The sequence below is a fragment of the Pyrus communis genome, chromosome 2 (genome assembly GCF_963583255.1).
Source record: "Pyrus communis chromosome 2, drPyrComm1.1, whole genome shotgun sequence".
NCBI classification, from domain to species: Eukaryota; Viridiplantae; Streptophyta; class Magnoliopsida; order Rosales; family Rosaceae; genus Pyrus; species Pyrus communis.
In genome coordinates, this window is record NC_084804.1 from 21,926,462 (window position 1) to 21,951,951 (window position 25,490).

General features: G+C 37.6%; 2 protein-coding genes across 2 annotated transcripts; one reads left to right on the plus strand and one right to left on the minus strand.

The window, feature by feature from the left end:
- Positions 1-244: 244 nt before the first annotated feature.
- LOC137727054 (ethylene-responsive transcription factor ERF109-like) lies at positions 245-1,179 on the plus strand. Its single transcript, XM_068465996.1, has one exon. It carries the CDS (start codon positions 310-312, stop codon positions 1,132-1,134), a length of 825 nt encoding a protein of 274 aa, XP_068322097.1. The 5' UTR covers positions 245-309; the 3' UTR covers positions 1,135-1,179.
- A 9,235-nt stretch (positions 1,180-10,414) lies between these two features.
- On the minus strand, positions 10,415-14,441 carry LOC137726071 (protein CYPRO4). Its single transcript, XM_068464933.1, has 2 exons — positions 12,705-14,441; positions 10,415-11,019 (listed from the first exon to the last, which is right to left on the minus strand). Exons 1-2 carry the CDS (start codon positions 14,349-14,351, stop codon positions 10,741-10,743), a joined length of 1,926 nt encoding a protein of 641 aa, XP_068321034.1. The 5' UTR covers positions 14,352-14,441; the 3' UTR covers positions 10,415-10,740.
- Between the last annotated feature and the right edge of the window lie 11,049 nt (positions 14,442-25,490).

The window sequence follows — 25,490 nt, forward strand, 5'->3', positions numbered from 1 at the left end:
CCATAGACGGCAGTTAATTTCCGCGTGTGTCTCCTGCCCCTTCGAAACCCAAACGACAGTCAAAAAGGCGCGTGTGTCTCCTGCCCTTTCGAAACCCAAACGACTGACCACTGTCACGCACTTTAAAACCAAAACTCCCGCGTGCGTGACCAATCCGTGTCTAAACGGTGTTAGACAACTGCCGTCCATGTCATCCTCCCAGTATAAACGCCCGCCACTCTCTCTCCCAACTCAATTTCAAAGCTTTTCCCACTGCAACAACATTCTCGATTTTCTCTCTCTACTGTCTCTCTCTCCTAACAAAACAACATGCAATATCCCTACAAGCGACTCAAGCTCTCCGACACCCAGCCCGACGACCCGGCCACACTTGAATTTCAGTCTCCGCCGCCGCCTCACCGCCTTACCCAAGACCAAGAATACGCGGTAATGGTCTCCACGCTTCGAAACGTCGTCGCTGGAACCGCCACATCAGCCACCATGGACTTGAATTCTCTCCTTCCCCCACACGCCACTTACTCACCCGGATATAATACTAGTACTAACTGCTACAGCAACACTCTCTTGGCGCCGTCCGATTTGGACACCTGCCACGTGTGCAAAATCAAGGGGTGTCTTGGGTGTATTTTGTTCCCGCCACCGCCAGCAGCTCACTCTCAGGACGAAAAGGGAGGTAATTACAAAAAGGGGCCGAAGAAGAGGGTGAAGAAGAACTACAGGGGAGTGAGGCAGAGGCCTTGGGGCAAATGGGCAGCCGAGATTCGAGACCCGAGACGGGCGACTCGGGTCTGGCTCGGCACGTTCACAACAGCCGAGGACGCGGCCCGAGCCTACGACAAAGCTGCAATCGAGTTCCGTGGGCCCAGAGCAAAGCTCAATTTTCAGTTTCCGGACACAACATTGTTGGACCAAGAAAGTAATTCAACTCAACCACAACATCAACAGCAGCAGCAGCAAGTAGTTACCGAGCAAGGAAACAAAAATGTCGAATTTTCAAGGGAAGTCGAAACGACGGCGATTTTGAAGGAAAATGAGCTCTGGGAAAAGATTGGGGAAGAGGAATTCCAGTGGATGACGATGCTGGATTTTGCTACTGATAATTCCTCAGATTCAGGGAATGCTCATAGTATTTGACTACAATAAAATTCATATTCTTTTGATTTTTTTTTTTTTTTTTTTGTTGTTGTAAGACACAATTGTAGCTTGTATGTGACTGAAACAAGTTCATTTCTTCTTTCAATTGCCAATGATGCGATCAATTTTAATGGAAAGTCAATAAGTACAAATTAAGTGTACGTCGAGTTGTGCAAGTTTCAAAATTTTAGACCGGATTCAGAATATTAAATATATTCCAATTCTAATTCAATTTTCTTTTGAATTTTTTCAGATTTTGGATTTAAATTCGATAGTATATTTTACAATATATTCCAGTTCGAAATTGATCAAAATCGAATATTCTTATTCAAGTTGCACCAGCACCGTTATGCTTTCTGATAGAAAAGTCTGATTTTTGTTATTAGAAATGCTAAAAGACTCTCAAATTAGAAACAGGTATGGATCCTTTTTGTGAAGATCCTAGGTATCAATTCAGCATATCCGTTCATTAGTCATCATACGGTTAAAAATCATTTTGAAAATTTTATTTAGAATTGAATACAAATAGTACCTAATGAAAGCTGGTCTTAGGATGTACGCTGATCGACTAAAATGAATTCATCCCTCAGGTCCTCATCCTCAAATTGGGACTCTCTATAAACTTGATGTCACCTAACAGTTTAACGTCGATTCATATGTCAACATTATAAAACATTGTCCAAAAAACATGAAGTAACAAAAAATCAATTAACAATGTCTACTTTTAAAGAAAATCTCCTTAACATTTATCTTTTATTACTAGGGGACGGAAATAGATGAGGAGCTGATCTCTTTACTTAGCGGACAAATGTCAGGACATTTACCAAGACATGCAAGTGGGATCCACAGGTAGCAATCTAATTGCTGGTCGTTTCGCTGTGAAGTAAACGAAAGAACATAAAAGTGACGATGTAATACAACATGTGCGGTCAAATATTATCAAGGCCCCACCGCAGGCGGCCGTGTGTAATTAAAGCGTAAAATCTGAGTCGCTTGTGAGAGTTACACGACATGTGCGCATTTATTTTCCGGAGTAAATTAATAGGGATCACGTCTTACACGTTTTAATTAGCTAATGTGAACCGCATCATCACTAAATTAATGGATAATACGTTCTCAAATAAAACAAAAATTAATGGATTATCCAAAGAGAGAGAAACTAGAAAATATAGTCTTATTGGTGGGGGAACGTGTGGCTAAACCGAGTAGGGTCATCTAATTTGACATTTTAAAAATATTTTTTTAATAAGGAAGCATGATTAACATCTGTTTTTTTTTTTCAAACATTATTAACACTTGTTAATCCACCTTAACTTTTTCAAGGTAAAATTGGATTTCGTTCAAAACACTGTAACGCCATTACTTATCATCTGATTAATTATCAAAGTTTTAAAAGATTTTAGGCATTAATCAGACGGCAGGTTGAGACCTAGCACCTATATAGGTTAGACAAATTTGAATAAATATATTATTTATTTCATAATAAGGGATATTTCCACTTACAAAATAATAATATTAAAAATGTGAGAAAAAATAAAATATAAAACAAAAGAATACAAGTTGGTTTGTAACAACTGCTATTCTACCAATCTGTAAGAAAGCCTATAAATTGATTAAAAAACCCAAAAGGTCCACAGATCTCACCGCCCAAAAAGGCCTACAAATTGTATTGGATTTGCAAAGGGAGAGATTTTTCAATGTGATTGGCACACGATGTGGTATATCATGTGTTATTATACAAATAGTGGAATTTGTGTGTTAAAAAGTTAATAACTTAAAAAATAAAAATTTTCACCAATTACATAAAAATACGTGATATACCATCCATATTCCCGTCACAATGAAAATTACCAAATGGCTTTCTACTTAGTTATCCACGCAATTCCCACACGAGATCCTAAGAGCAATGGAAAAAATATTAAAGAAATATAAAAACAAGTAAATTAAAAGATCGTGGGGGCCATCTTATACACGCAATTCCTCTCAACACCTGCTTTGAAAAAAATATTTTCAGATGCTGGCTTTCTCCACATTCGCCCACTAGCAACCGCCCAACCCCATCTAGTACTACCTAACTCCTCCTAGGTATCTGCTTAATATTCTTTCCGATTTTTATGAACGATTAGGAGCTAATCGCAACGATAGCCGACCGTTCAGCCCCAAGATGGTCGCCTAAGTCAATTTTTAGAACACTAGTAATTGTGGATAAATTACTTAATAATGCTAGCCCACGTTGTTTTGTTTTTGTTTTTTTAATAAAAGTTACTCTACGTTTTATATGAAATCTTACTAGATTTTACTCCCTTCAATTTTGGATGATTTCAAATGGTCATGAAGTTTCGATTTTCTTATTTTGCACTATAAGATTTTAAAATTGTATTGCTTTTGGTTGGGTTGATTGTTTGATTACTCATTAAATTAAGGAGCATCAAGACAAGGGGTTCAAATTGATTGTTTGATTATTCATTAAATTACATTTTACCACCTCAACTTTAGATCTCCTAATAAACTCATAACTCATCTTTTAAATATTGCAATAACATACATTAACTTACAAATTTACTGCAATGTCGACCTCTGTTATATTTCTATTAAATTGACAGTTAAGTAATGACATAACAAATGCGGCCCCCACATTTTTATTGATGTAGAAGACAAATTTGTGACAAGTTGATAAAAAACAAAGGCTTTTTAGCCAAAATGCTCATTAAGATTTGCATAACTCCTCACTTTAGTCCTTGAGATTTGAAATCAATAGAAGTAGTCACTGAGTTTGTCCACCATCAATCATTTTGATCCTTTTATGAAAATCTCCTTTAAATAAGACTAAAATGATAAAAATACCCTCAATTGTTGTGAAATCATTTGCCCATTGTTTATTAAATTGAGGGTATTTTTGTCATTTTATAAGTTTTCATGGAATGACCAAAATAATTGATGGTGGACAAACTCAATGACCACTTACATTGATTTCAAATCTCAACAACCAAAGTCATGAGTTTTGCAAATCTCAAAAACCATGTTGGCTAAAAAGCCAAAAACAAATTTAAAAAAAAAAAGATATATATATATATATATATATATATCTACTAATTAATAAAACACTCATTGCCAACCAAAACCCTATGAAATTACCAATTTAACCCTCTAATTGAAACAGAACATGAATAAGAAATATGGGGCAGAAATATAATTTCACACAACCAAATTTTTTTTTCTTTCCAAAACCTCACTTACATGTAATCCTAACATATATCTAATTAAAAAAATAAAATAAAATAAAACTTCCCACTCCCACATTCTCTATCACTCTCTTCCTCTCTCCTTCTATTTCAAAAACAAAAATAAAAAATTTAATTGTGTGTGCATATATGCTAGTAATTATTTAATAAAGTAAATGAACCAGAATTTTAATTATTTAATTGTTGCTAGTGACCCGTGTTGTTAAGCATCTTCATTCCAATGCCCTCGGTGTGTTTTTCAAAGGTTCCTAAACCACATCCCCGCCGCCACCGTCGCTGCCCTTTGCTCCTAGTCTTGCAATTTGACACTCTATAGAACCTTTGCCACCTTAAGATTGACTGCTAGTCTATTGTAGCAATTTCAGGTTTTCCCTCTCCTTGTGTCTCCTCTCCGCTCCCTCCTTCATCTTCTTCTCAAACGGCGTCGACAAAAGCTCTGCTCCTCCCCGTCGTCGTCATCCTTGACCTCAACGGACCCGAATTATGATTTTCAAAACCTAAACCTAGTGATGGCGCCGAGGCCAGGCCGTTTATCATCGTTCTGCTGCTTTGAATTGTCGTCAAACTCCTGGTTGGGCATGATGATTTTGGTGGAGGCTAAATTGATGGGCTTGGTGAGGTTGACCTTTCGGTCTTTTCAGCTTTTTTTGGAGCTGTCATTGTCATCATCGTGGTTGGTATTGGCAGTATAACTCAGTCATGTGGAATAGCCGTCACAAATTTCGAGAAGAAATCCTCAGCGATATGAATAAAGGATAAGGATTTTGGCGACACACCGATGAGGTTGGATAAGGTTAACAATTGGAGGGATTGATGGAAGTGAGGCCACGAAATTTGGAGCGGTTGAGGGGGGATTAGGGTTCTCGACAGGGTGTTGGCGTTTTTTTTTTTTCTAGCGGCTTTAAAGTTGATTTTTTCTTCTTCAATTTTTTAGTATTTTTTTGGCATCTGAAGCCAATGACAATGAGCGTTTTCGTGAACTCTTTGATGCGAAAGATCCTTAATCATCGCTTCGGGATGCTTTCACGCATGCCACAACACCATGCTTTGGTGCCCCAGTGAGGCTAGGATGATGACGGGCTCACGCCTCTGAAGCTCCCTTTACTCTTTCAGCAACACCAACTTGAAATGGCATGTTGAAGCATGGCCTTTGCCTTGCTTCGAGTTGTAACATCGATGGATTCTCCACTTGCAATAGAATTGCTGACGCTCATTCCCTTGGTCGCAAGAGTAGCTTGTCCCTTCTTTGAAGCCATTGATTTCTAAATGTAATTGCATTTTTTGAATGAAGAAAGAGATGAAAGACTGAGATAGTCCCACAAGAAATGCCAAATTTGTAAACACGAATTTCTTGTGGCAAATCAAACAAGAACACGTGTACAAAGTAAATTTGTATTAATGTAAATGTAGGGTTAAAACCTCTGATACAAAGTTTCGATCTTCTTATTTGATCTTCGGGTTGCAAAGTGTGTATGTGTATAGTCGTTGATCTAAGTGTTGCGATGACTTGACCTTGGATGAACGGATGCCGCGAGGTTTTGGCTCTTGGCAATGGAGGAACAGACACGTGTAGAGGTGCTTGGTGTTTCTTTACGAGAGTGACGAATAACGCAAAGAGCTTTCTAAGTCTTCTGAGTGTTTGAGGCTTGAGAGCTTCAACTTCTAGGTGTTTGGATTGATTTTGGACCCATTTACTTTGTCCTGGAGCCTTGTATTTATAAACTCTCCAAGCTTTGCTTACAAAGAACCAAGACTTGATTTGTGTCTTGGTTCGTGACTTGTGATTTGACTTCATCAATTAATATTTGACTTAACCAAATAAAATCAAATAAATCAATCATCCCATTTTGGCTTTACTAGATTTAAATTTAAATTATTTATTTTGTTTAATTTAAATTAACATCAAATAACTCCTTTCTGCCAAGTGTTGACATGTGTCCTCTTGATGACTTGTCTGATTTTGATGAGTCATATACTAAATATCCGTACAATTTGTGGGATACATAGTACATACCATGTAAGCCTTCATATGTCAAAATTTAATGCTCGATGAACATTTATTTTCACCAAAATTTGTATGTCTACAGTTTCATCCTATTTCCAATTTAGCAAATCCATGATCTTCTAAAACTCGTATACAAACTTGCGTACGTAAAACCTACTTGTTGACCATTTCATTTCGTCAGCGTGTCGAACTCTAATGCGCAGAGGCAAAGTGAATTGTGAAGGATGAGCAATGGTGGTGTCTTGTCCCTAAATTTAAGAACAAAAGGAACATATATAGTTCATATCAAGTAAATTAATCAATAGGTCTCTTTAACGATTAGTAAAATGGAGCTTTGAGCTGAGTTATTATGGGCCTTCAAATTTAATAATTCATACAATAATTAAGGAACAAAAATAAATAGGGTGTGCAAAGGAAAAAAACCATGTGCGAAATCACTTTCCGCGAAGTTAAATCAACACTCAATACACTCCCCATGAGCTCTTTACTCTTCCTAGTCCTATCCTCTTGACAGCCCTGCCCTAAAACCGTTCAATCAGCCGCGACTGCAGACATACGGCTATGTGAAGGTCTTCAGGTCAGCCTCCTACTTGTCTCTCCTTTTATCTCCTCTCTCTTTATTGTTCAGTTTTTCTGTTAGCAAGCTGTTATTTGGGTTTTGGGGGTTTTGAGTTCTTCATACAATTTGCTCATTTCCATGTTTAATTGTTTAATCTGTAATGAGTAAGGGGGGCATTCGATTGGGATTTTGAAGAATTTTAGAAGACACGTAAATCCTGGAGTTTCTTAGAGTTTTAATGGACTTCTACAGACTCCATGTTTACAGTGAATTTTTTTTTTAAAATCTCACGCGGAGAGACATGATGGTGTAGTCAATTTTGATTTCGGAGGATTTTAATAGACTTTTTTTAAGTGACAGATTTCAAAGGATTTTAATAGACTCTACAATACTATATGGATTAATTTTGGAAAATTTATATGGATTTATATTATAGATTTGTATGGACTTCTTTCATAGATTTCTTAGGATTTTTTAGTTGACATCTACAACATCAAATGAATTTCTTTCTCAGTGCACAATTTGAAATATAAAAACATAAACATACATATATTGATACAAAAATATAAGCCAATCAAATATAAGGTTCTTAAAAACGTCAGGTGCTAGTCAGGCGGCGGGCAGGAGCCTAGCGCGTAAGCGGATTTATGTAAATTTATTATATATCTTGTAAATAAGTGCCTATTTACACCTTTTTAAAAAAAAAAAAAAAAAAAAAAAAAAAAAAAAAACTATACTTGTATGGATAATAAAATAATGATAAAATGCAAAAATAAAAGTAGAAGAATACACAAAGTATATACATCCATAAAGTTCAATATTTAAAAAACAGTAAACATATAATCATAATGAGGATGATTCTTAGATGATAGACTAAATTCTTCTTGTTCAAGATCCTTGCATTGGATTGGACGTAGACTAAATTATTTCACCTTGTTGTATCTAGTTTATTTCTTTTCTTTGTATGTATCCCCTCAAAAGTGCTCCAATTCGTTTCACTATTGGATGAACTTGTAGTAAATCCATCATTTGCAAATTAGGTACACCATTTCCATAAGTATATCACCATGAAACCAAAAAAGAAAAAAGCACACAATTAATAAAAACTAAAAAAAAAAAAACCGACTAGAACTACCTAGGAGCTGCCTAGGACCGCCTAGGTGGCCGCCTAGGTGCCGCCTAGGCGGCCACCTAACTACAGATCAATTTTTCGAAACGATTTGCACTAAATCATGGCGGGCCTTCACCGCCTAGTGACTAGATGGCCGCCTAGGCCGATTTTTAGAACAATGATCAAATATGACTTTCTGTTTCTCATTTGAATTATAATTTTTTTTAAAAAAAAAAATCAACCAACCAAAACAAAGATCATTGACTTACAACCACCTCCAACTAGCCACTTCATACCCAATCAATCATAAAATTAAACTTGAAAATAATAATAATTTCAACCTACAAAATATAAATAAGGAATCGAACTCATTCAAATCTTCCGAATAAACCTAAAGCAACACCACAACTAAATTTAAAATCTTTTAAAATTGCCACTTCTAGTGGTATTCCTCTTCAATTGTAAGTGAGAGGTCTTAGGTTCGATTTTCGCCAAAAACGAATTTGAACCACATTATTGGTAACCCATTGTGAGGCTTAGCCCACCCCCGTCTCCTTAATGTAGATAAAAAGTTTGTTAAAAATCTTTTAAGATTATATATAACTGATTATACCGAGATTTTAAAGTCTATTAAGATCCTATCAAATCTTAATATGACAACACTCCAAACATTTTATGAAATTCCTCCAAAACCATCAAAATCCTTCATTTTAAAATTCCTTTTAAAAATCCTGATTGAATATATTCTTCTGCTTTTTCAGATTCAATATATATTCTTGTACCCTTCACAAATCCTGCTCATTTCTGCATTATGGATACTGAAGCGAAGCCATTTAGCAACATCCCAGAATGTCAAAACACAAATAAAAAGCTCAGAAAACAGGATGATACAACAGAGCAAGATATTGATCAAGATGGCCAAAATGCCAAGGCTGTGGGAGCAAGATATCTTAAGTTGTCTCAGAATATCCACCCGTTGCGAGAATTTTTTGTCTGGATGCCGCAACTTAAGATATTTAACATCTATGCTCGGTACCTGCAAAAATTTGGATTAAGAGATGGATGCCAAGATACGGTGAAGGCCACAATCACTGCTCCAAATCAACTCTGTTTCACTTTTATTGGTCATTTGAGGTCTATGAACAACATTTCAGTCGAAGCTCCAAATCTCTCGGAGGTTAGAATCCAACTTCGGGATTCAGAACCCGCCATCGACTGGTCATGGAATCATTTTTCTACCCTGAGCGATTTTCTCCATAATTTTGCTTGCTCTGAAAAAGTAGCTCTCTTTGTTCGTGATGTTGAGGCAAGTAGCCATCTCTTTAATCAGTTTGTAATGCTCTTCTGTATTTCAAGTTGTGCTTTAATTTGTTGACTCAATTTTCCGGAAGATTTCACAAAGACGTGCTCTTCACCGTTGCGTAACGTCAAGGAACTGGAGGTAAGGATTCTTTCTCCGTCGGGTGCTAGAGACTCCGACTTAAGAGACTCCTTGGTTTGGATGGCACCTTCTGCGAGCATTCCACCAGTGAAGTACTCTCGAGATATCTCGCCAACGTAAAACAATGCTTTCGGGGTTAAAAAGACAGCCAGAACTGTTTTCCCTTGGTAATGGATTCGTGAAAAGCTCATTGGAGAAGCTTCGTCAACTAGAAGAAGCTGAAAATAGTTCTATCGATTTGCATGTTTGCGTATATTTGTTGATGGCTGTGATTCTGCGACGTGTATTGAAGGGAAATTTTGTTAATTTATTGGATCCTGGAATGTCCATGTTTCTGTATTTTTCGAAATACAAGTGTGTTACTTGGTTAATTTCATTCTGCTTTCAATTTCTCAACTGCAAATCATTCAAACATGTAGATAAATTTTGAGGAAATTGTAGCAATGATCCCTCAATTTTAACATCAAAACACGCAACTATGGTTCTTTTCGTCAACTCCATTAGAATTTCCGTCGAAATAAGTTATTTTGGAAGGACTATTGCTATAATTCAATTACAGTTGAGGGACTATTGTTCCAATTGAGTTAAAGTTAAGAGACTATTTCTCCAATTGGGTTAAAATTGAAAGACTAATCCTACAGTTTTTCTTATATATATATTATTTTAGGATTTAGGGTTTTATTTTGCTTACCTAATAAAGATTCAAGACATGGAAGTTGCAGACCTGGGGGAGGTGAAAGTTGCAGACCTCCTTTCTTTTTCTTTTTGAGAAAAAAAATACGATATTCATTAAGGACTGAGTAGAATACGTACAAATGAGGATAGGATGCATATATAGGCCTCGATAAAAACCTTACTGGGAATTTCAACCCTGTCGAAAGAAAAAAGAGTTTCGCGCAAATAAATTTGAATTGTACAAGGGTGTTTTTAACTCTTTTAAGTTCACAATATTAAGCAGAAATACATACTGAAAGTCCCAAGGGAAAAGAGATACATTTGCAATAAATTAGAACAAACCAGTCGCAAAACTAGAAAATAAAGTATCCAACTTATGAACAAATCAGTTGCATCCAAATTTTGGAACTTTTGTACGCAAACACCAGTTAGAACAACTAACATGTACATGGACACAAACACAAGCTAAGTACAAGACAGGAAAAAAATAAAAACACGCAAAGAACAAATCCCAGATGCACCAGATTCAAGACGAAGTTAACTCTCATATACAAAGGTGGGGGGTGGCGAAGATCATCGTTTGCCGGAGAGACTGATCGAGCTCACTTTCATCGGGGTTGCCACCACCAGTGGAGCTTCGGGGGAGTTGGTACCATAATTGTCGTGCATAAAGCGACTCTCAACGATGGATTCATCCTTCAACAGAATCTTGTAACAGTAACAACTCTTGAGGCCTTGCTGATTCCTGTAACAATCATGAGCACTGTTCTTCACCTGCTGAAAATCCCATACCACACTGAATTTTCCAACTGTTGCGACTAGGTGGCGCTCTTGTTTACCGTTCTCTGTGACCTGTAAACAGAAATTACGTGTTTTCAACAAAAGGAATTTCTCAATAAAGACAGTTTTCATCAAGAATCCAATTTACGTTTTCTACTTCCCAAATCAGTGCATTACTGTTTGGTACTTATTCAGATAAGTGAGATTTTTCTGCTCCTATTCCTATCAATTTCAAAGAGCTACATAACTGAACATTCTATGCAAACACTTTCAGAACAACAATGGATGAGTCTACTTCTAGGAGAACAAAGCAGGACAATGCGAGAAGAAACACAAAATCCAGCATAAATCTATGCAAATGTAGAAGTTAGACCTAGTTCTGCACTTCTAAAACCAATAACATTTACTTGTAAGTAGTAGCATACCTCAAAACTTCCCATTTAATGCACAATTGTAAGCTCATAGATGTATATTAAAACTAGTTCAATCAATGCTTGAGGTCATCTTCTCAAGAATCAGAACCAGAACCATAAAAATTCATTTGAACCACAGCAAGCTCAGTGTAAGATCGTATCGATGTTCACTGAAGCAATTCATGGGCGTGAATCAGTTACACAAACTAAATTGAATGATTTACATCTCACATCTATATCCACTGAAACAAGTCTACCATTGAGAAACGAGATAATGCAGGGCGACTCTATGCTAGTGCGGAACCTATAGTTATAAAGCCAATATGATTTTTCTTACAGTATGATGCACTGTAAAACAAGCCATTGGCCCTACTTAAGAGTGAATATCATAAGAAATGAGAAGTAGTTAAAGCTGGCTTCTGTTTGTTCCTCTGTTTTCTGTTTAGTTACCTATGTGCCAAGTTAGTTGCTTTTGTGTTGTGGGTGCTCACTTCATGATCTAATTTGCATCTTAAGTTTTTAAACACTTTGAAATAAAACCCACAACATGTTAACAGAGAAAAATCCAAGCTTTGTTTAAAGAAGACATGAAAGTTTAAGTATCACCAACAAATTTAGAGAGGAAAGGAAATGCACTCTCTGGCTACACACATTTATGACATTGTGCTACGTGTACAAAATCTTTTCCAGCAATATGAATCTACAATCACTAGTCATGAAATCCCTCCGTCGTAAACGAGTCAAAATCTTTTTCCATAAAAATATATTCAAAAGCATCAAAGTTTCACCAATATGTAATTTTTTTATGTTGCCTAATTGGCATTGAATGATCACACATTGGTGTTCTTGAGATTTTATTCTCTCATTTTACTGTACACACTAGTTAAGACATGGTTTAGTTATAGCATGCATATACATGGTTAAATGATAGTACCAAAAAAAAGGTACAGCTATTACCTGAATCAAAACAATAAAGCACTTATTGATGGATATATCGTGAGTAAATAAATTATCCAGGCAATACAAGATCTAGAAAAACTATAGGTAGAACACAAAGCTGAATGATAAATATGGAAAGCATGAACACCCAAAAAAATCTCATTCAAGACTCGTTAACATGGATGGACATTTAATTTATGAAACTGAACTGAATAACTTATTAACACCCGAAAGAATCATTCAACAGTCATTTTACACCATTTAGTCAAATCTAAATACATGTAACCGAACAAAATTTCCAATTACAGAAAAACGATGTATTGTACCTTCCAAGGTTTTATTCTAGATGAATAAACTTTTAAACAGTCTAATTATTGCAGCATTTAAAAGGATAAGTATGCTTACCCATGAGAAATGGCCCCGTTGAAATGTATTGTCTGTGCCAGCCAAATGTGAGTCCAAAGGGGTGAGCTTCAACAGCCTGGGAGCTGGTATCTTGTTTCCAGCTCTACCACTAAATCCAGTCTTGGTCGTTCCATCTTTGTCAGTGAACAGAGTGCAAATAAGTACCAAATAAGTATCAGTGGTACCTAACACCCACTTCCCATCATAAGTTACATCAATATGCGTAATGGGAGAACCGAGCCCCGGAAAAGCAGTCTTTGCCTGCCTCATGGAGGTCTTGGAATACAACCTTATCTTCCCTTCCAGACCCCCAACAACAATAGACCCATCTCCAGTAGTAGCAAAGCACTGAAAATTGGTCCCTCGAGAAAACTGATGCCCCTGAGTCCAATGCAGGACCGGGGAATTCGCATTAGCAATGTTCTGAACCATTCCAGCACGGTCACGCATATCCCACTGACAAAGCCTGTTATCATCCAAACCCAAAAAGGTCGATTCAGAAGGATCCAATTGCGACCCTTTAGTGTCATTAGTGATATCCCTCATTGTAATATCTGTTCCATCCTTTTGAAACTTCCATTCAGTGACAATCTTGCCCGTCTCAATATCGAGCTGCTGAAGCCCATTAGCTTGAGGCTTGCCTTCCTTAAATGGACTCATAAGTAGCATATTAGTCTCAGCCCTCATTAACAAAGCCTTCTTGGGTGTCGATTTCCCCAAACTTGAACCTCCGGTATCAAATTTCGCACACACTCCCTTCCCATGAATCCCATGGTTGAAATTCCGGTAAAACTGAACACCATTCTCGTTCACCAAGTAGCTATTGTCTAATGCGCCCAGAGTTAAGCTCTGGACCCCTCCATTGGCGGCCTCCTCGAACTCCTCCATCAAGTCGTGGCTGGGCCGCACCGGCGTGGCCGACTTTGGGCTTTTCTCGGAATCCTCATAGTCCCAGGCCGAATCATCCGCCACCTCTGGCTTAACCCACCCGAGAAACTCCTTGCCGTAGACCTTGACCTTGTTCTCCTCCGTGGCCTTGACTCCGTACACGTTCTCGAACAAGTAGTCCTGAAACTCCGTCACGAACCTCCGGTACTGCTCGTCGGTGTAAAATTTCAGAGCCCAGACGCCCTTGGACACGAAATCGACACGGCGCTGATCGCCGAACATCTTCAATTGCAGGTCGGTGGAAACCCTAGCTCGGACTTTCGACCCGACTTTCAGAACCCACTCCCCCTCGCGGTCCATCCTTCCGTCGTCGTCGTAATCACCGTCGCCGTCGACATTAGAGGTCTTGATGAAGGAGTAGGCCGTCTTCTCGGAGACGATCCACTTGGCCTTGGGAGTGTTGCCACCGACATGGAGGTAGAGCTTGACGGCGTTCTGGCCTTGAGCGGCGGAGGCGGAGGAAGAGGAGGAAGAAGAGCCGTACTTAAGCTTGAGGGCCTTGAGCCTGGCATCGACGTCGTCGACGGAGGACTCTAGGGTTTTGGAGTTGGGGTTGGAAGAAGCGGTTTGCGGTGGCTTGTAGTTGTCCTCTGCGTCGTCGTATTGGTCTTCGTCCTCCGATTTCTGTTCCTCCTCCTCCTCCGACTCGTAGTCGTCGGAGTCGGTGATGTGATCCTCCCGGCTCTGAGCGGTTCCCATGGATTTTTGGAAATTCGAAATCCGATTTTTGTCGGAGAGATCGAGAAATGGAGAAATGCGAAAGCTTTTAGAGGCTATGATTTTGTGGGAGTGAGTGCAGAGTTGTATGCTGACTCGGTCGAATCTGCATTATTATATAGGCTTTGCTTTCCGCGTGGCGTTGATTTCACCTGGCGATTGCTTCTTGGGTAAGGAAAGAATTGGCTGTGGTGTCGTCCATCTCTCATTTCGTGAGACACATGCCACGTCTATGTTCAAAGTTGTTTTCTTTTGAGTGCTGATATATACCATTCCGCCCACACACCCTTTTAATGTTCGATATCTTTGAATCACATGAATTAAAAAAAATTAAATAACAACAATTAATAAAGAGAGTGTTAGATAGTACACCCCTTTTATAATTATTCGCTTAAATTCTTATGATGATCCTTTTGCCCGGTTAAACAATCGTACTCGACTAAGAAATCCATGCCAAATACTCCTAGTTACCATCCCCAATATCCAGGACCCCATTGTTTAATTAAAATTTTATTCATAAGTTTATCCCTCAGCACATATAAGGAGCTAGAAGTTATACCAAAGATAACGCTTTAATTTTTACTGTTTCAACAAACTACTTGCTCTCTCGCTCATTCTCTCTCTTATCCCTCACGGTATTATCCTCCTTTTATATTTCCCCCAATTTGTTTTCTTTTTTATTTCTTTTTTATGCTTGTTAGTCACCCGATTTCGACACACCCCGACCCGAAATATCCACTAGGACTCCAAATCGAGGCGTGTTGGCCGACACCTGGAAGGTGACGAAGCCATAAAGTGTCATAATGTATAAAATGTGAATCAATTGAAATCTAAAAGTGCCTAAGTACACGACTGCGTGGTGAGCGGGTCTGGACCCATTTCACGCATGATATAAAGTATAGGTATAGTACAGTAAGGTAAGATAATGATTATACCATCATAAGAAGACGTCTGTACAGGAAAGTGCCACGAATCCTTGTCGATACAGAACTCTGCTGCTAGAACCTGGAGGGGTGCAAAAATAGAAAATGTGAGTGAGTGAACAAAACTTTTCAAACCAATTTCAATTACCAAAGGCAGTAACCCCTCGCCGTAACACCTGTCTAATTTCCCAAAAAATAGAATACATATCTATCTCAATCCCATACACGGCATAACAAAGTCCACATGAATATCACGCCATAGATCTCAATAAACATATATACCTCATTGACATGTTAGCTAGAGTCACCTCACGTGACATGTACGGCTAAATCAATATCTCATCAATCAATGCTAGCACATCTAAGTCGGAGTCACCTATAGTGACATGTACGACTTATCCATATCTCATCAATCAGCTCATCTACCAAATCCTACACAAGAGTCGGAACCACCTAAAATGGTCTATACGACAAGCTAGGTGTAAATAAATATGCACAAGTGCTACAATCACGTGAATGTTGTGCGAAGTATCGCAAGTCACCTACGAGTCGGAACCACCTAATGTGGTATGTACAACAGGCTGGCACCTACCTTGGATCCAAGGTGAGCGTGTGGTGCGGGAGGTGAACAATCACGTGAAGGCTAGGCCCTAGCCACGGGCGAAGCACTAACACCGAGGTGCAGGATAATGAGCATTAAATACATCTCAACACAATCATACTCACTACCATCACTATCATCAACATGTACTCACCTGAAGCTTACCTGAGCGTCCACAACGTCATTTGGCACTTCAAAGCATTCACAATAATTAGGTTCAGGTAATATATATATATATATATATATATATATATATATATATATATATGCCATGATGCAAATCTAAGAATCAGGCATTTCATAGTATTCCCAAAATATATAATACGGCGTAAAATATACAATCTACTCCCAACTATTTACTTTCAGGAATAATTATCGGTGATAAACCCAACTAAACACTAGTTTAACTAACTATCAAAACTGACGATTTCTTACTTCAATTCTCTATTCCTCACACATTGATTTATGACCACATTTAACCACCAATTCATAAAGCTAAAACTCACATTTCCACCAATTTTCTTCACATTGCTCCATTTCCCAAGCAAAGTTTTTGTCTCAATTATTGTATCTCACTTATTGTATGGCTGCATCTAACGTCTCGTTAGACTGCCTAAGTACCCTAAACAGGGATCAAGCCATTCGTAGTTCACATCAATTACTTCAAAGCATTCACATTAATCATAAGCAATAATTGATTTATAAACATTTGTGGAATTATCAATTATATATATATATATATACACACACACACACGATAGAAAGGAAAAGACCCACTCACTTGGCGTCCACACTATGATTTTCTAGCACGCACATTGAGGCGTCCGAACAATTGGTGCCTAGAACAATTATTGAATCACATCTCAGAACTCTTATCAATAGAATACATAATTCACATAAAGTACATCCTCAAAGACATTCTAAAATAGTTTGAGGCCCATTGACCACAAGTCAACCGTCGATCGAAGTTCGACGGTAAGGTTTACAACCCTGTATAACTCGGTCCAGAAGATCCGCAAATCAAATTTCCAATCCGCAAATTCCAAAGATCCAAATTATGCTTCTAGAATAATATACTAAAATTTCATTACGATTGAACGGTCGGATATCTGCCAATTACCCAAAATCAAGTGGCGGTTAATATTTATTTTACGAACTTACAAATTCAATTCAGGAAGATCCATACGTCAGATTCCCAATCCGTAACCTCCTACATTCTTCAAATATTACGTACTACAATGTAATAAAGTTTGGTGACGATCCAACGGTCGGATCGTCAATTCACATAAATACCTATCAACGTATCATAGAGAATTTAGGTTCCAACAATCAACCTACGTCATTCAAATATCAAAAATGAATTTAAGACATTTAACATAGCCTAAAAATAGCATTGGCGGCCCACTAGCCAAGCGCCACTGCACGCGCTGCCGTGGGTGGCGGTCGGCCTCCCCTACTCGCCGGAAAATCCAACTATTTCCAAAAATTACCAAATTTCACAGAAATGAAGATCTTAGTGAGTAGAACAAACTTTATACTTGTGGCTAAGGCCAATTTGGCTTGGAAAGGCTCCAATTTCATGAAAACCTACCAGAATCCTAGTTTTTGGGTATACTCAATTCGACTCCATGGATGCTCTGACGCCCCTACCATCATTTGGTCTTTGTTCCTAAGGTTGAGAGGAGCCTATTGGTAGTGACAATTGGCTGTGTTAGCTTCACAATTTGTGAATTACCGCCGAACACCCACACGCACCACCGGTGCATTTCTCCCAAATCTTAGGCCAAATTGTATGAATTTAGGGGTAGGAATGGTAGAGAGAAAGCTAGGGAGGTGTTTCCAAGTGATGGTTTGGCTTAATTCACTGGAATTTGCCCGGGAAACCATCAGTTTCTATGGTTCCTGCCGGCCGGGTCACATGGGTCAAGGAAGACCCGTTTTGGATTCCCTCATTTTTCTTCTTCCCTCCTTTCCCTTCTGGTTCTTCTCTCACATTCGTCACTCTCCCTCTTTCCTTATTTCTGATTGGGCATTGCCCATCTCCTTCATCTCCCTCTCTTTTGCTGCCATTAAGCAACCATCCCACCATTTTCTTTCTTCTTTTTCCTTTTTATTAATCTCCCACAACCCTTTTCATAACAAAAAATAATAATAATAAGAAATGAATAAGATATTAAATAACCATTCTTACCAACGCACTTTTGGAATACAGTAAGGTAATAGTTCATACGCGTCATGAACTAACAACAACGAAAATCAATACCCTCGCCTCTAGGGTTTTCTTGTAAATTTCACATTTTAAGATTTATAAAATAATAAAATTTGGGACAGGTTGTCAAAGATTTGCCATTTTTGGGATTTTAGTTATTAGGTCCTCAATTTGATTAATTTTTCAATTTAGATTTTTGTTGGTTATGGAAATGGTAAGGATGGTGTGTACGGTGGGATTGTGCATTTGTGGTGGTGGTAGTGGTTATGGTAGGCTTGGTGATGTTTTTTTTAGAACACGAGTGTGACCTTCTCCTAACAATGGGAAGTTGAAGCATCAAAGTCACAATTAGTCAACTAGGCAGTAAATAAATCTCATGTTAAGAGTTCTAAGTAACGGATAATGGAAAGGGACACATAACCAACTAGGGTTGGGTTCGGTTCTCATCGGTTCGGTTTTTTCTCAAAACCGAAACCGAACCGAAATTTCAGTTCGGTTCGGTTCGGTTCAATTTTATTTCGGTTTTTCTCGGTTCGGTTTCGGTTTTTTTTTTTTTTCCTCCAAAATTATAAAAAAAAAAATGGAAATATGAAAGTTCACATTCAAAGTCACTTCTTCAAAGTCATCCACATGAAAACCTACAAGTATGAAATCAATTTTACACATCTACATTTGACATAAAAGGAAAGATATGCCATTTGAGAAGTGGTACTACTATCATAACCTTAGAGACCATATTCAACAACAAAACCACAATGAGAATCCAAAGTTTAAGTCTTCTAAGTTCCAACTAGAATCATCAATCAAGTCTTCCAATTTCCAAAGTCCAAACTTCAATAAACATCAAAGTTTAAGTCCAAATTTAAAATAAACATCACACAAGTCAAATAAACCTTCAAGGTTTCATCATTTCATGTCTTGGCACAAATAAAATCTTCCCAAGTCCTCAAGCTCAACGCTTAGGTGGCCTAGGCGGCAACATAGCACCTTTGTTTGAGTTTCCACTTGCCATTTCTACATACAAATAAAAAATGAAACAACATGTCAACATGATGTAAAGCAAGCATGAGACTTAGCATGTAATTAAAATAGTCTAACAAAACCAAATGCAATAAGTAAAATTACCTTTCTCAACTTCTTCACAAATTCAATCTCCTCAATGGTTGGCTCATGATGTAATGCTACATGAATTGACATAAGCCAATTTTGTGTACAAATCAAAGCTTCCACCATTTTTGGACTCAAAGAACTACAATATGGATCAATTATTCATCCACTTGTGCTAAAGGAGGATTCCGAAGCAATGGTTGATACGGGAATAGCTAAAATCTCTTTTGCAACTCGTGCCAAAATAGGATACTTAGAAAGCCCATTCACCCTCCACCAATTCAAGATATCAAAGTTTGCCTCTTCTTCCCCTTCATTAGGATCCGAAAGATACCTATCCAAATCATTGTGCACAATACGGGCTCTCTTTGCTTTTCTCATTTCACTTTTCTCTTTCAACTTTCTTTCAATCTTTGTCATGCTTGATAAAGGATCTCCACTTGTAGTTGCCGATTGAGAACTACCAACACTACTTGTGCTTTGTTGTGTATCAAAAGACAACTCTTCGTGAATCTTGTAAAGATCAAACAACAAATTTTTCACCGCATTGGTTGCAATTTCAACTTTTTCCTCATCCTCGCCATATAGTATCTCATAATAATCAACCACCTTCTCCAATTTATGACGAGGATCAAGCACAAGTGCAATAAAAACATATTGATTCATATCATCAATTGAACCCTAATATTTGTCATATTTTTCTTGCATCAACATGGAGATCATAGACAAGAATTCATTATCTTTGTTTTCAAGGAGGAGACTTTTGATCTTAAACAAATCACCAAAAGTAGTATGAATTGTTGGAGTATTAGAACAACACACTTTTAAAGTGACTTCATAGAAATGTCTCAAAAAGGATGCAAATATTCCTGCCTCACTCCAATCATGAGTCGAAGGTGGCCCCTCCCTTATATTATCATGATTTTCTTTAGTAAAGTAAGGAAGGTAATGAACATCATCTACTTTCAACCTATCAAAAGCCATCTTGAACTTCAAAGCCGATTCTAACATTAAAAATGTGGAATTCCACCTAGTAGGCACATCTAAAATCACAAGCCCTTTGCTTTCTATTCTCACCTTCTCAACACACCTTTTAAAGCTCTCCAACCTTTGAGGGGAAGATCTTACATACCTAACTGCATTATGAATGCTTTGTATGGCGGTATTCAACATCTTTATTCCATCATTCACCACCAAATTAAGGATATGAGCAACACACCTCATGTGCAAATACTTTCCATCATGCAAAAGTGCATTAGGAATCCCCCACCCACTTATTCGGTGCACCAAATCCCTTAAGCCAGAATCATTTGCCGAAGCATTGTCAACCGTAATAGTTAACACCTTCTCTATGCCCCACTCCACCAAACACTCCTCCAAAAGCTGAGCAATGGATTCTCCTTTATGATTTGGAATGACACAAAAGTTCAAAATCTTTTTATGTAACATCCAATCATCATCAATAAAATGAGCGGTGAGAACCATGTAATTTATTTGTTGAATAGAAGTCCATGTATCCGTTGTTAGACACACCCTAAATGTTTTCAACTGACTTTTCAATTTCTCCTTTTCGGAGTAAAACAAGCCAAGTACATCTTTAGCTATTGTCTTACGACTAGGTACTCTCCACAAAGGACATGCATACATGCAAAAATGACGAAAACCATCTTCCTCGACGAAAGAAAAAGGTAACTCGTCTATAATTATCATCTCAACACAAGCCTTAGTAACTTCCACTTGAGAAAAACCAATAGCTTCCAACTTATCTTTTGTGCCGGCAAAGGTTAAGATCTTTTGCCTCTTTGTGGCAAATATTTCCTTATTAGGACCATAGCTCCTACATCTAGCTAAGTGATTTCTTATGCTAGTTGTACCATTTTTATCCGTGTCGGCCATATACGATTTGTTGCAATACTTGCACACCCCTTTAACTCTACCTCCCTCAATTATCCTATCAAAATGCTCCTAAATTGTAGATCTTGAATGACTTTTTAGTGAATCCAAGAGAGTGTCTTCTTTACTTACTCGATCACTTGAGCCACCTTGTTTTGGAGTTGCATCGAATAAATTTGTGGATCCACCATGAGTAAGAGGAGTTTGTTGAGTTGCCACCATGGGGGTTTGAGGTGGAGTTGATTCACCAACAATGTCCTTCAAAAATAAGAGTAAGAATCATTACAATTAATTATTAAATAAATTGAGACATAAGAACCATAGAGAAAGTATAGAGAATTAGAGATGACAACTTACTTGCGATGGAGTAAAAGTAGATAAGTTTATTTTTTCACGGGAGCTATTTGATGATCTCATTGAGTTTGAGCTTGAGCTTGAGGTCTTTGATGCACTTGACTTCATCTAATTAAGATACAAAACATATAATAAGCAAAGGTACGATACACATGCAAAAGCTATGAATGCACATAATAAACCGAATGTACAATGCACATGCAAATATAAAGACAACTCCAACACAAAAATGCGCCCCCACCCCCCACAAAATAATGGGGGCAAAAATTTATAGGTATTCCTATCCAATCAAATATTTGAAATTTCTTTCTTTTGATTCAAAACAACAAACAAACTGAAAAACCATAATATTTGAAATGTTTAGAGGCGTTTTTTATTTTTGTTGGGTCAGAATGTGAATTTCAATTTTAATTGGGGTCTAGACTTCTAGTCCTGTAGTCCATGCTAATCCACCACACATGATGCTGCAAACCAACCTAAACCCCATACAATGATACAATACAAGTTTGCAATTCAGTATATAACTTGTTACATATCACTATCAAGTTTTCAATTTATAGGCAAAAGAAACTGCATGCATGTGTGGACATGCTGTGAGAAATTTGTATCCAACACAGATTATTGTTTTGTTTCCATTTCAAGAATTCACCAACAAATAACACATATACATTTTCAAGTACTCCATCATGAATATCAATCAATAAGAAACCCACTTAGTTTTATGGCTTTTCTTCCCTTTATGGTAAATATGGAATTAAATTGAAAAATTCTTAATTATATACTAATCATTTACCTATGATGTTGATGTTTAAAACACTGTCTTTTCTTCTCTCTTTTTTCCTTTTTTTTTTTTTTGTTGAATTGTAGAGGCTATTTCTATGAAAAATATTTACTTAACATCTTCATTTAATTACCTATAAGATAGCTAGGCAGCTATCGATCTATCTTCAATGAAGATACCAAGACAATTATATACCTAAAGCAAAGATATAAACACGATTTTGAGTTATCACCATAACAAGTTCTAAAACATGTAGAAGCAAAAAGAATATATACTACATGTAGTTAAGGTTCTCACCATGCCAAATTTCAATACAAATGATTCCTCCATATATGGTACAATAACAAAAACAACAAACTCAAAATTCAAAATTCAAACCAAACAATAACAAAACCAAAGTTAAAGCAATTAGCACATCCCAAGAGAGCCCCTCATCAGTTTCTCTCAGACCTTCCAAGCCCCTCATCAGTTTCTCCAGAGCAAAAATTAAAGCAGTTAGCACATTCCAAGAGAGCCAATCCAAAGCCGTTCAACCCCAACAATTTCTTTAATTCTCCCTTTTATATATATATATATGAATCCTGTGAGTTTTAACTGCTTTTTATCTTCTATTACGTTCTGAAATTTTACCTAACAAACATTATGCTCATCTACTTTCACATTGAAATATAGGTGCGGGAAACAACCAAGAATTTGATCAGATTTCAGATGTGGGCTGAAGGTGTAAGAGATTGTTTATCTAAACTTGAAACTTGGTCATCTCGTAGTGGTAACAATATCGAGAAAGTTCACTTGGATTATATCAAATTATCAATGAGTTGCTGAGTTTTGATGTGGTGCCCTGTTACGAGACTGGGCATCATAATTTGAAGGTTACAGTTTTCTAAGTGGTTGTAAATTACAACTTTGTGCTTATCCTTGGCTTGCCAACTAAGAATCTTACCAGGTGTGTGATTATGTGATGCAGGGTTATGCAGAAAAGGCAAAAATGTTGATACAGGCGAAAATGTTGATGCAGGATTATGCAGAAAATGTGTGATTATGTGATGCAGGATTATGCAGGATTATGCAGAAAATGTGTGATTATGTGATGCAGGATTATGCAGAAAAGGCAAAAATGTTGATGCAGGATTATGCATATAAACATCTGCTATGTCTCATGAGTTTATCTAATCAGAAGATTCAGAACCAATGTTTATAACCAAAATTACAAATGTCTAAATAAGGTTACACAATGTCTGAATAATGTTTATAAACCAAAATTAAAACAATGGTTATAGCAATATAGCACCCAATAGAAATGTCTACAGATTATAACCAATGAAATCGAGAAAAAAAAATCTGCACACAGCAGGGTGACTGGGTGAGAGACTAACCTTGCAAATGAGGGAATTTGTGGGTCAAGACTGGAGACTAGAAACGGCGAGAGGAAGTCGTGGGTCGCGCGCGGGTTACTGATCACAGGTCACGGGGGTGAGAGACTGAAAGAGAGTAAGACAGCGTCGATGTGTGAGGCAGGTCGCAGCACTACAGCAGGTCGTAGGGAAGGAAGAAGACGAAGCGGAAGAGGGGCGAAGCTGGGAAGGAGATGGTCCAGAGTGAGAGTGCTGCAGAGGAAGATAAGGGAAAGGGAAGGCCGGCGGAGTGTTTAGGGTTTCACTTTCAGACTGAACTGAAGACTGAAGACGAGAGTGAGTGAAAAAATGACGCCGTTCAAGATAAAAAAAAATTATTAATTTATAATTAAATATAAAACGACGTCGTTTTGCCTTACTTCGGTTCGGTTTGGTTCGGTTTTACACTTTCGGTTCAATTTTTTTTTTTCGATTCAGTTTTTTGGGCCTCGGTTCGATTTTCGGTACGGTTTTTTTCGGTTTTCGGTTTTTCGAACCCACCCCTATAACCAACATAAATCAATTTCCTCCGTTGAGGGCTCACTTTGGAGCGTTATGCCACCGCAATTGGCACATATATCACACCCAACCACGCACTATACGTTTGGATTGTACCCTGTCAATAACTATTGTGCAGAAAAAGGTTAAGTACTAGTGGACCTCAATCTAACCAAATTTGCTACATGCATTATTGCATAACTCCAAGCAAAAACCAGAAGCTTGGTTCATTACCAAGGTTTGGCCTAACGTCTAGATATGTTTGATAAACACTTCTACTAGGCTATTTTGGGTGTGGACATAAGCAACTACATGTTCAACTTCAATACCCAAACTCCTGCAATAATCGTGAAATGTTTTCCACATAAACTTCGTGGCATTATCTAGTCTTATAGATTTTATCGGATAATCCAAGTGATGTGCCCTCAACTTAATGATCTAGGCAACGAATCTTGCAAATGCAACATTCCTTGTGGATAATAAAGGCGATGTGTGACCATCGAGTCAATGCATCAACTAAAACCATAAAGTAGAGGACAGGTCCACATGGCAGTTGGATTGGTCCCCAAATATCTCCTTGGATCATTTCTAAGAAAGTGGCATGCTCTTTATAGCTGTTTTCATAGGACGGCTTCAAGCTTCACATGGTGTAATCAACAGTATCACGTATTTCATCTTTACCGATGGATGATGCACGAATTATGGGACACATCATGCTCTCTTTTAGGGTGTCCAAGATGGTCATGCCAAAGTTGGAAAGTGCTCGAATCAATTAGCTTCAGGCAAATGACTAGGTTTGCCTCGATCTTTTTAATAGTCATCATATAAAGACTCAATGAGAGTGCTTTCTACTTCTCTAAGATTTGGTTTTGGCTACATGAAGTGAAAGTAAGGCAAAGATATTAAACGCCATTTTCTTCCATTGTTTCACAATGAAATTTGTTCGCTCGGATGTCCTTAAAACTCAACAACATTCGACCACAACGAGAAGGATATAAGGTCTCGTTAATGGTAAGCAAAGCACCATTGGGAAACATGAGTTGGGTCTTGCCATGCCCCTCTATTAGTTACATAGGGCCATCGATTGTTGTCACCAGGATACAATAGGTGTGAAATTGAGGAAATAAATGCAATTACATAAAACAGTGTGTGTTGTTGAACTGCTAAATAATAAACTTCGTGGGACATTCCTATGAAAATTTAAGTTAAGTCACACAACAAGTTTTCCAAGGTAAACTTTATCAGGTTAAACTATTTGAGAATAAATATTTCAAAAGAAACAAACAATAACCATTAAGGGCTTAAGAAAACAAAAACTTCCCAAAATGGCCCAATAATCCAAAAGTAAAATAGAGATTATC

Bases quoted from the DNA above. Each gene is read 5' to 3' on its own strand.
- LOC137727054 (XM_068465996.1), top strand. From the start codon at position 310: ATGCAATATCCCTACAAGCGACTCAAGCTCTCCGACACCCAGCCCGAC.
- LOC137726071 (XM_068464933.1), bottom strand. From the start codon at position 14,351: ATGGGAACCGCTCAGAGCCGGGAGGATCACATCACCGACTCCGACGAC. The intron at 11,020-12,704 runs GTAAGCATACTT...TTCTGTTTACAG, and splicing joins AACGGGGCCATTTCTCATGG to GTCACAGAGAACGGTAAACA.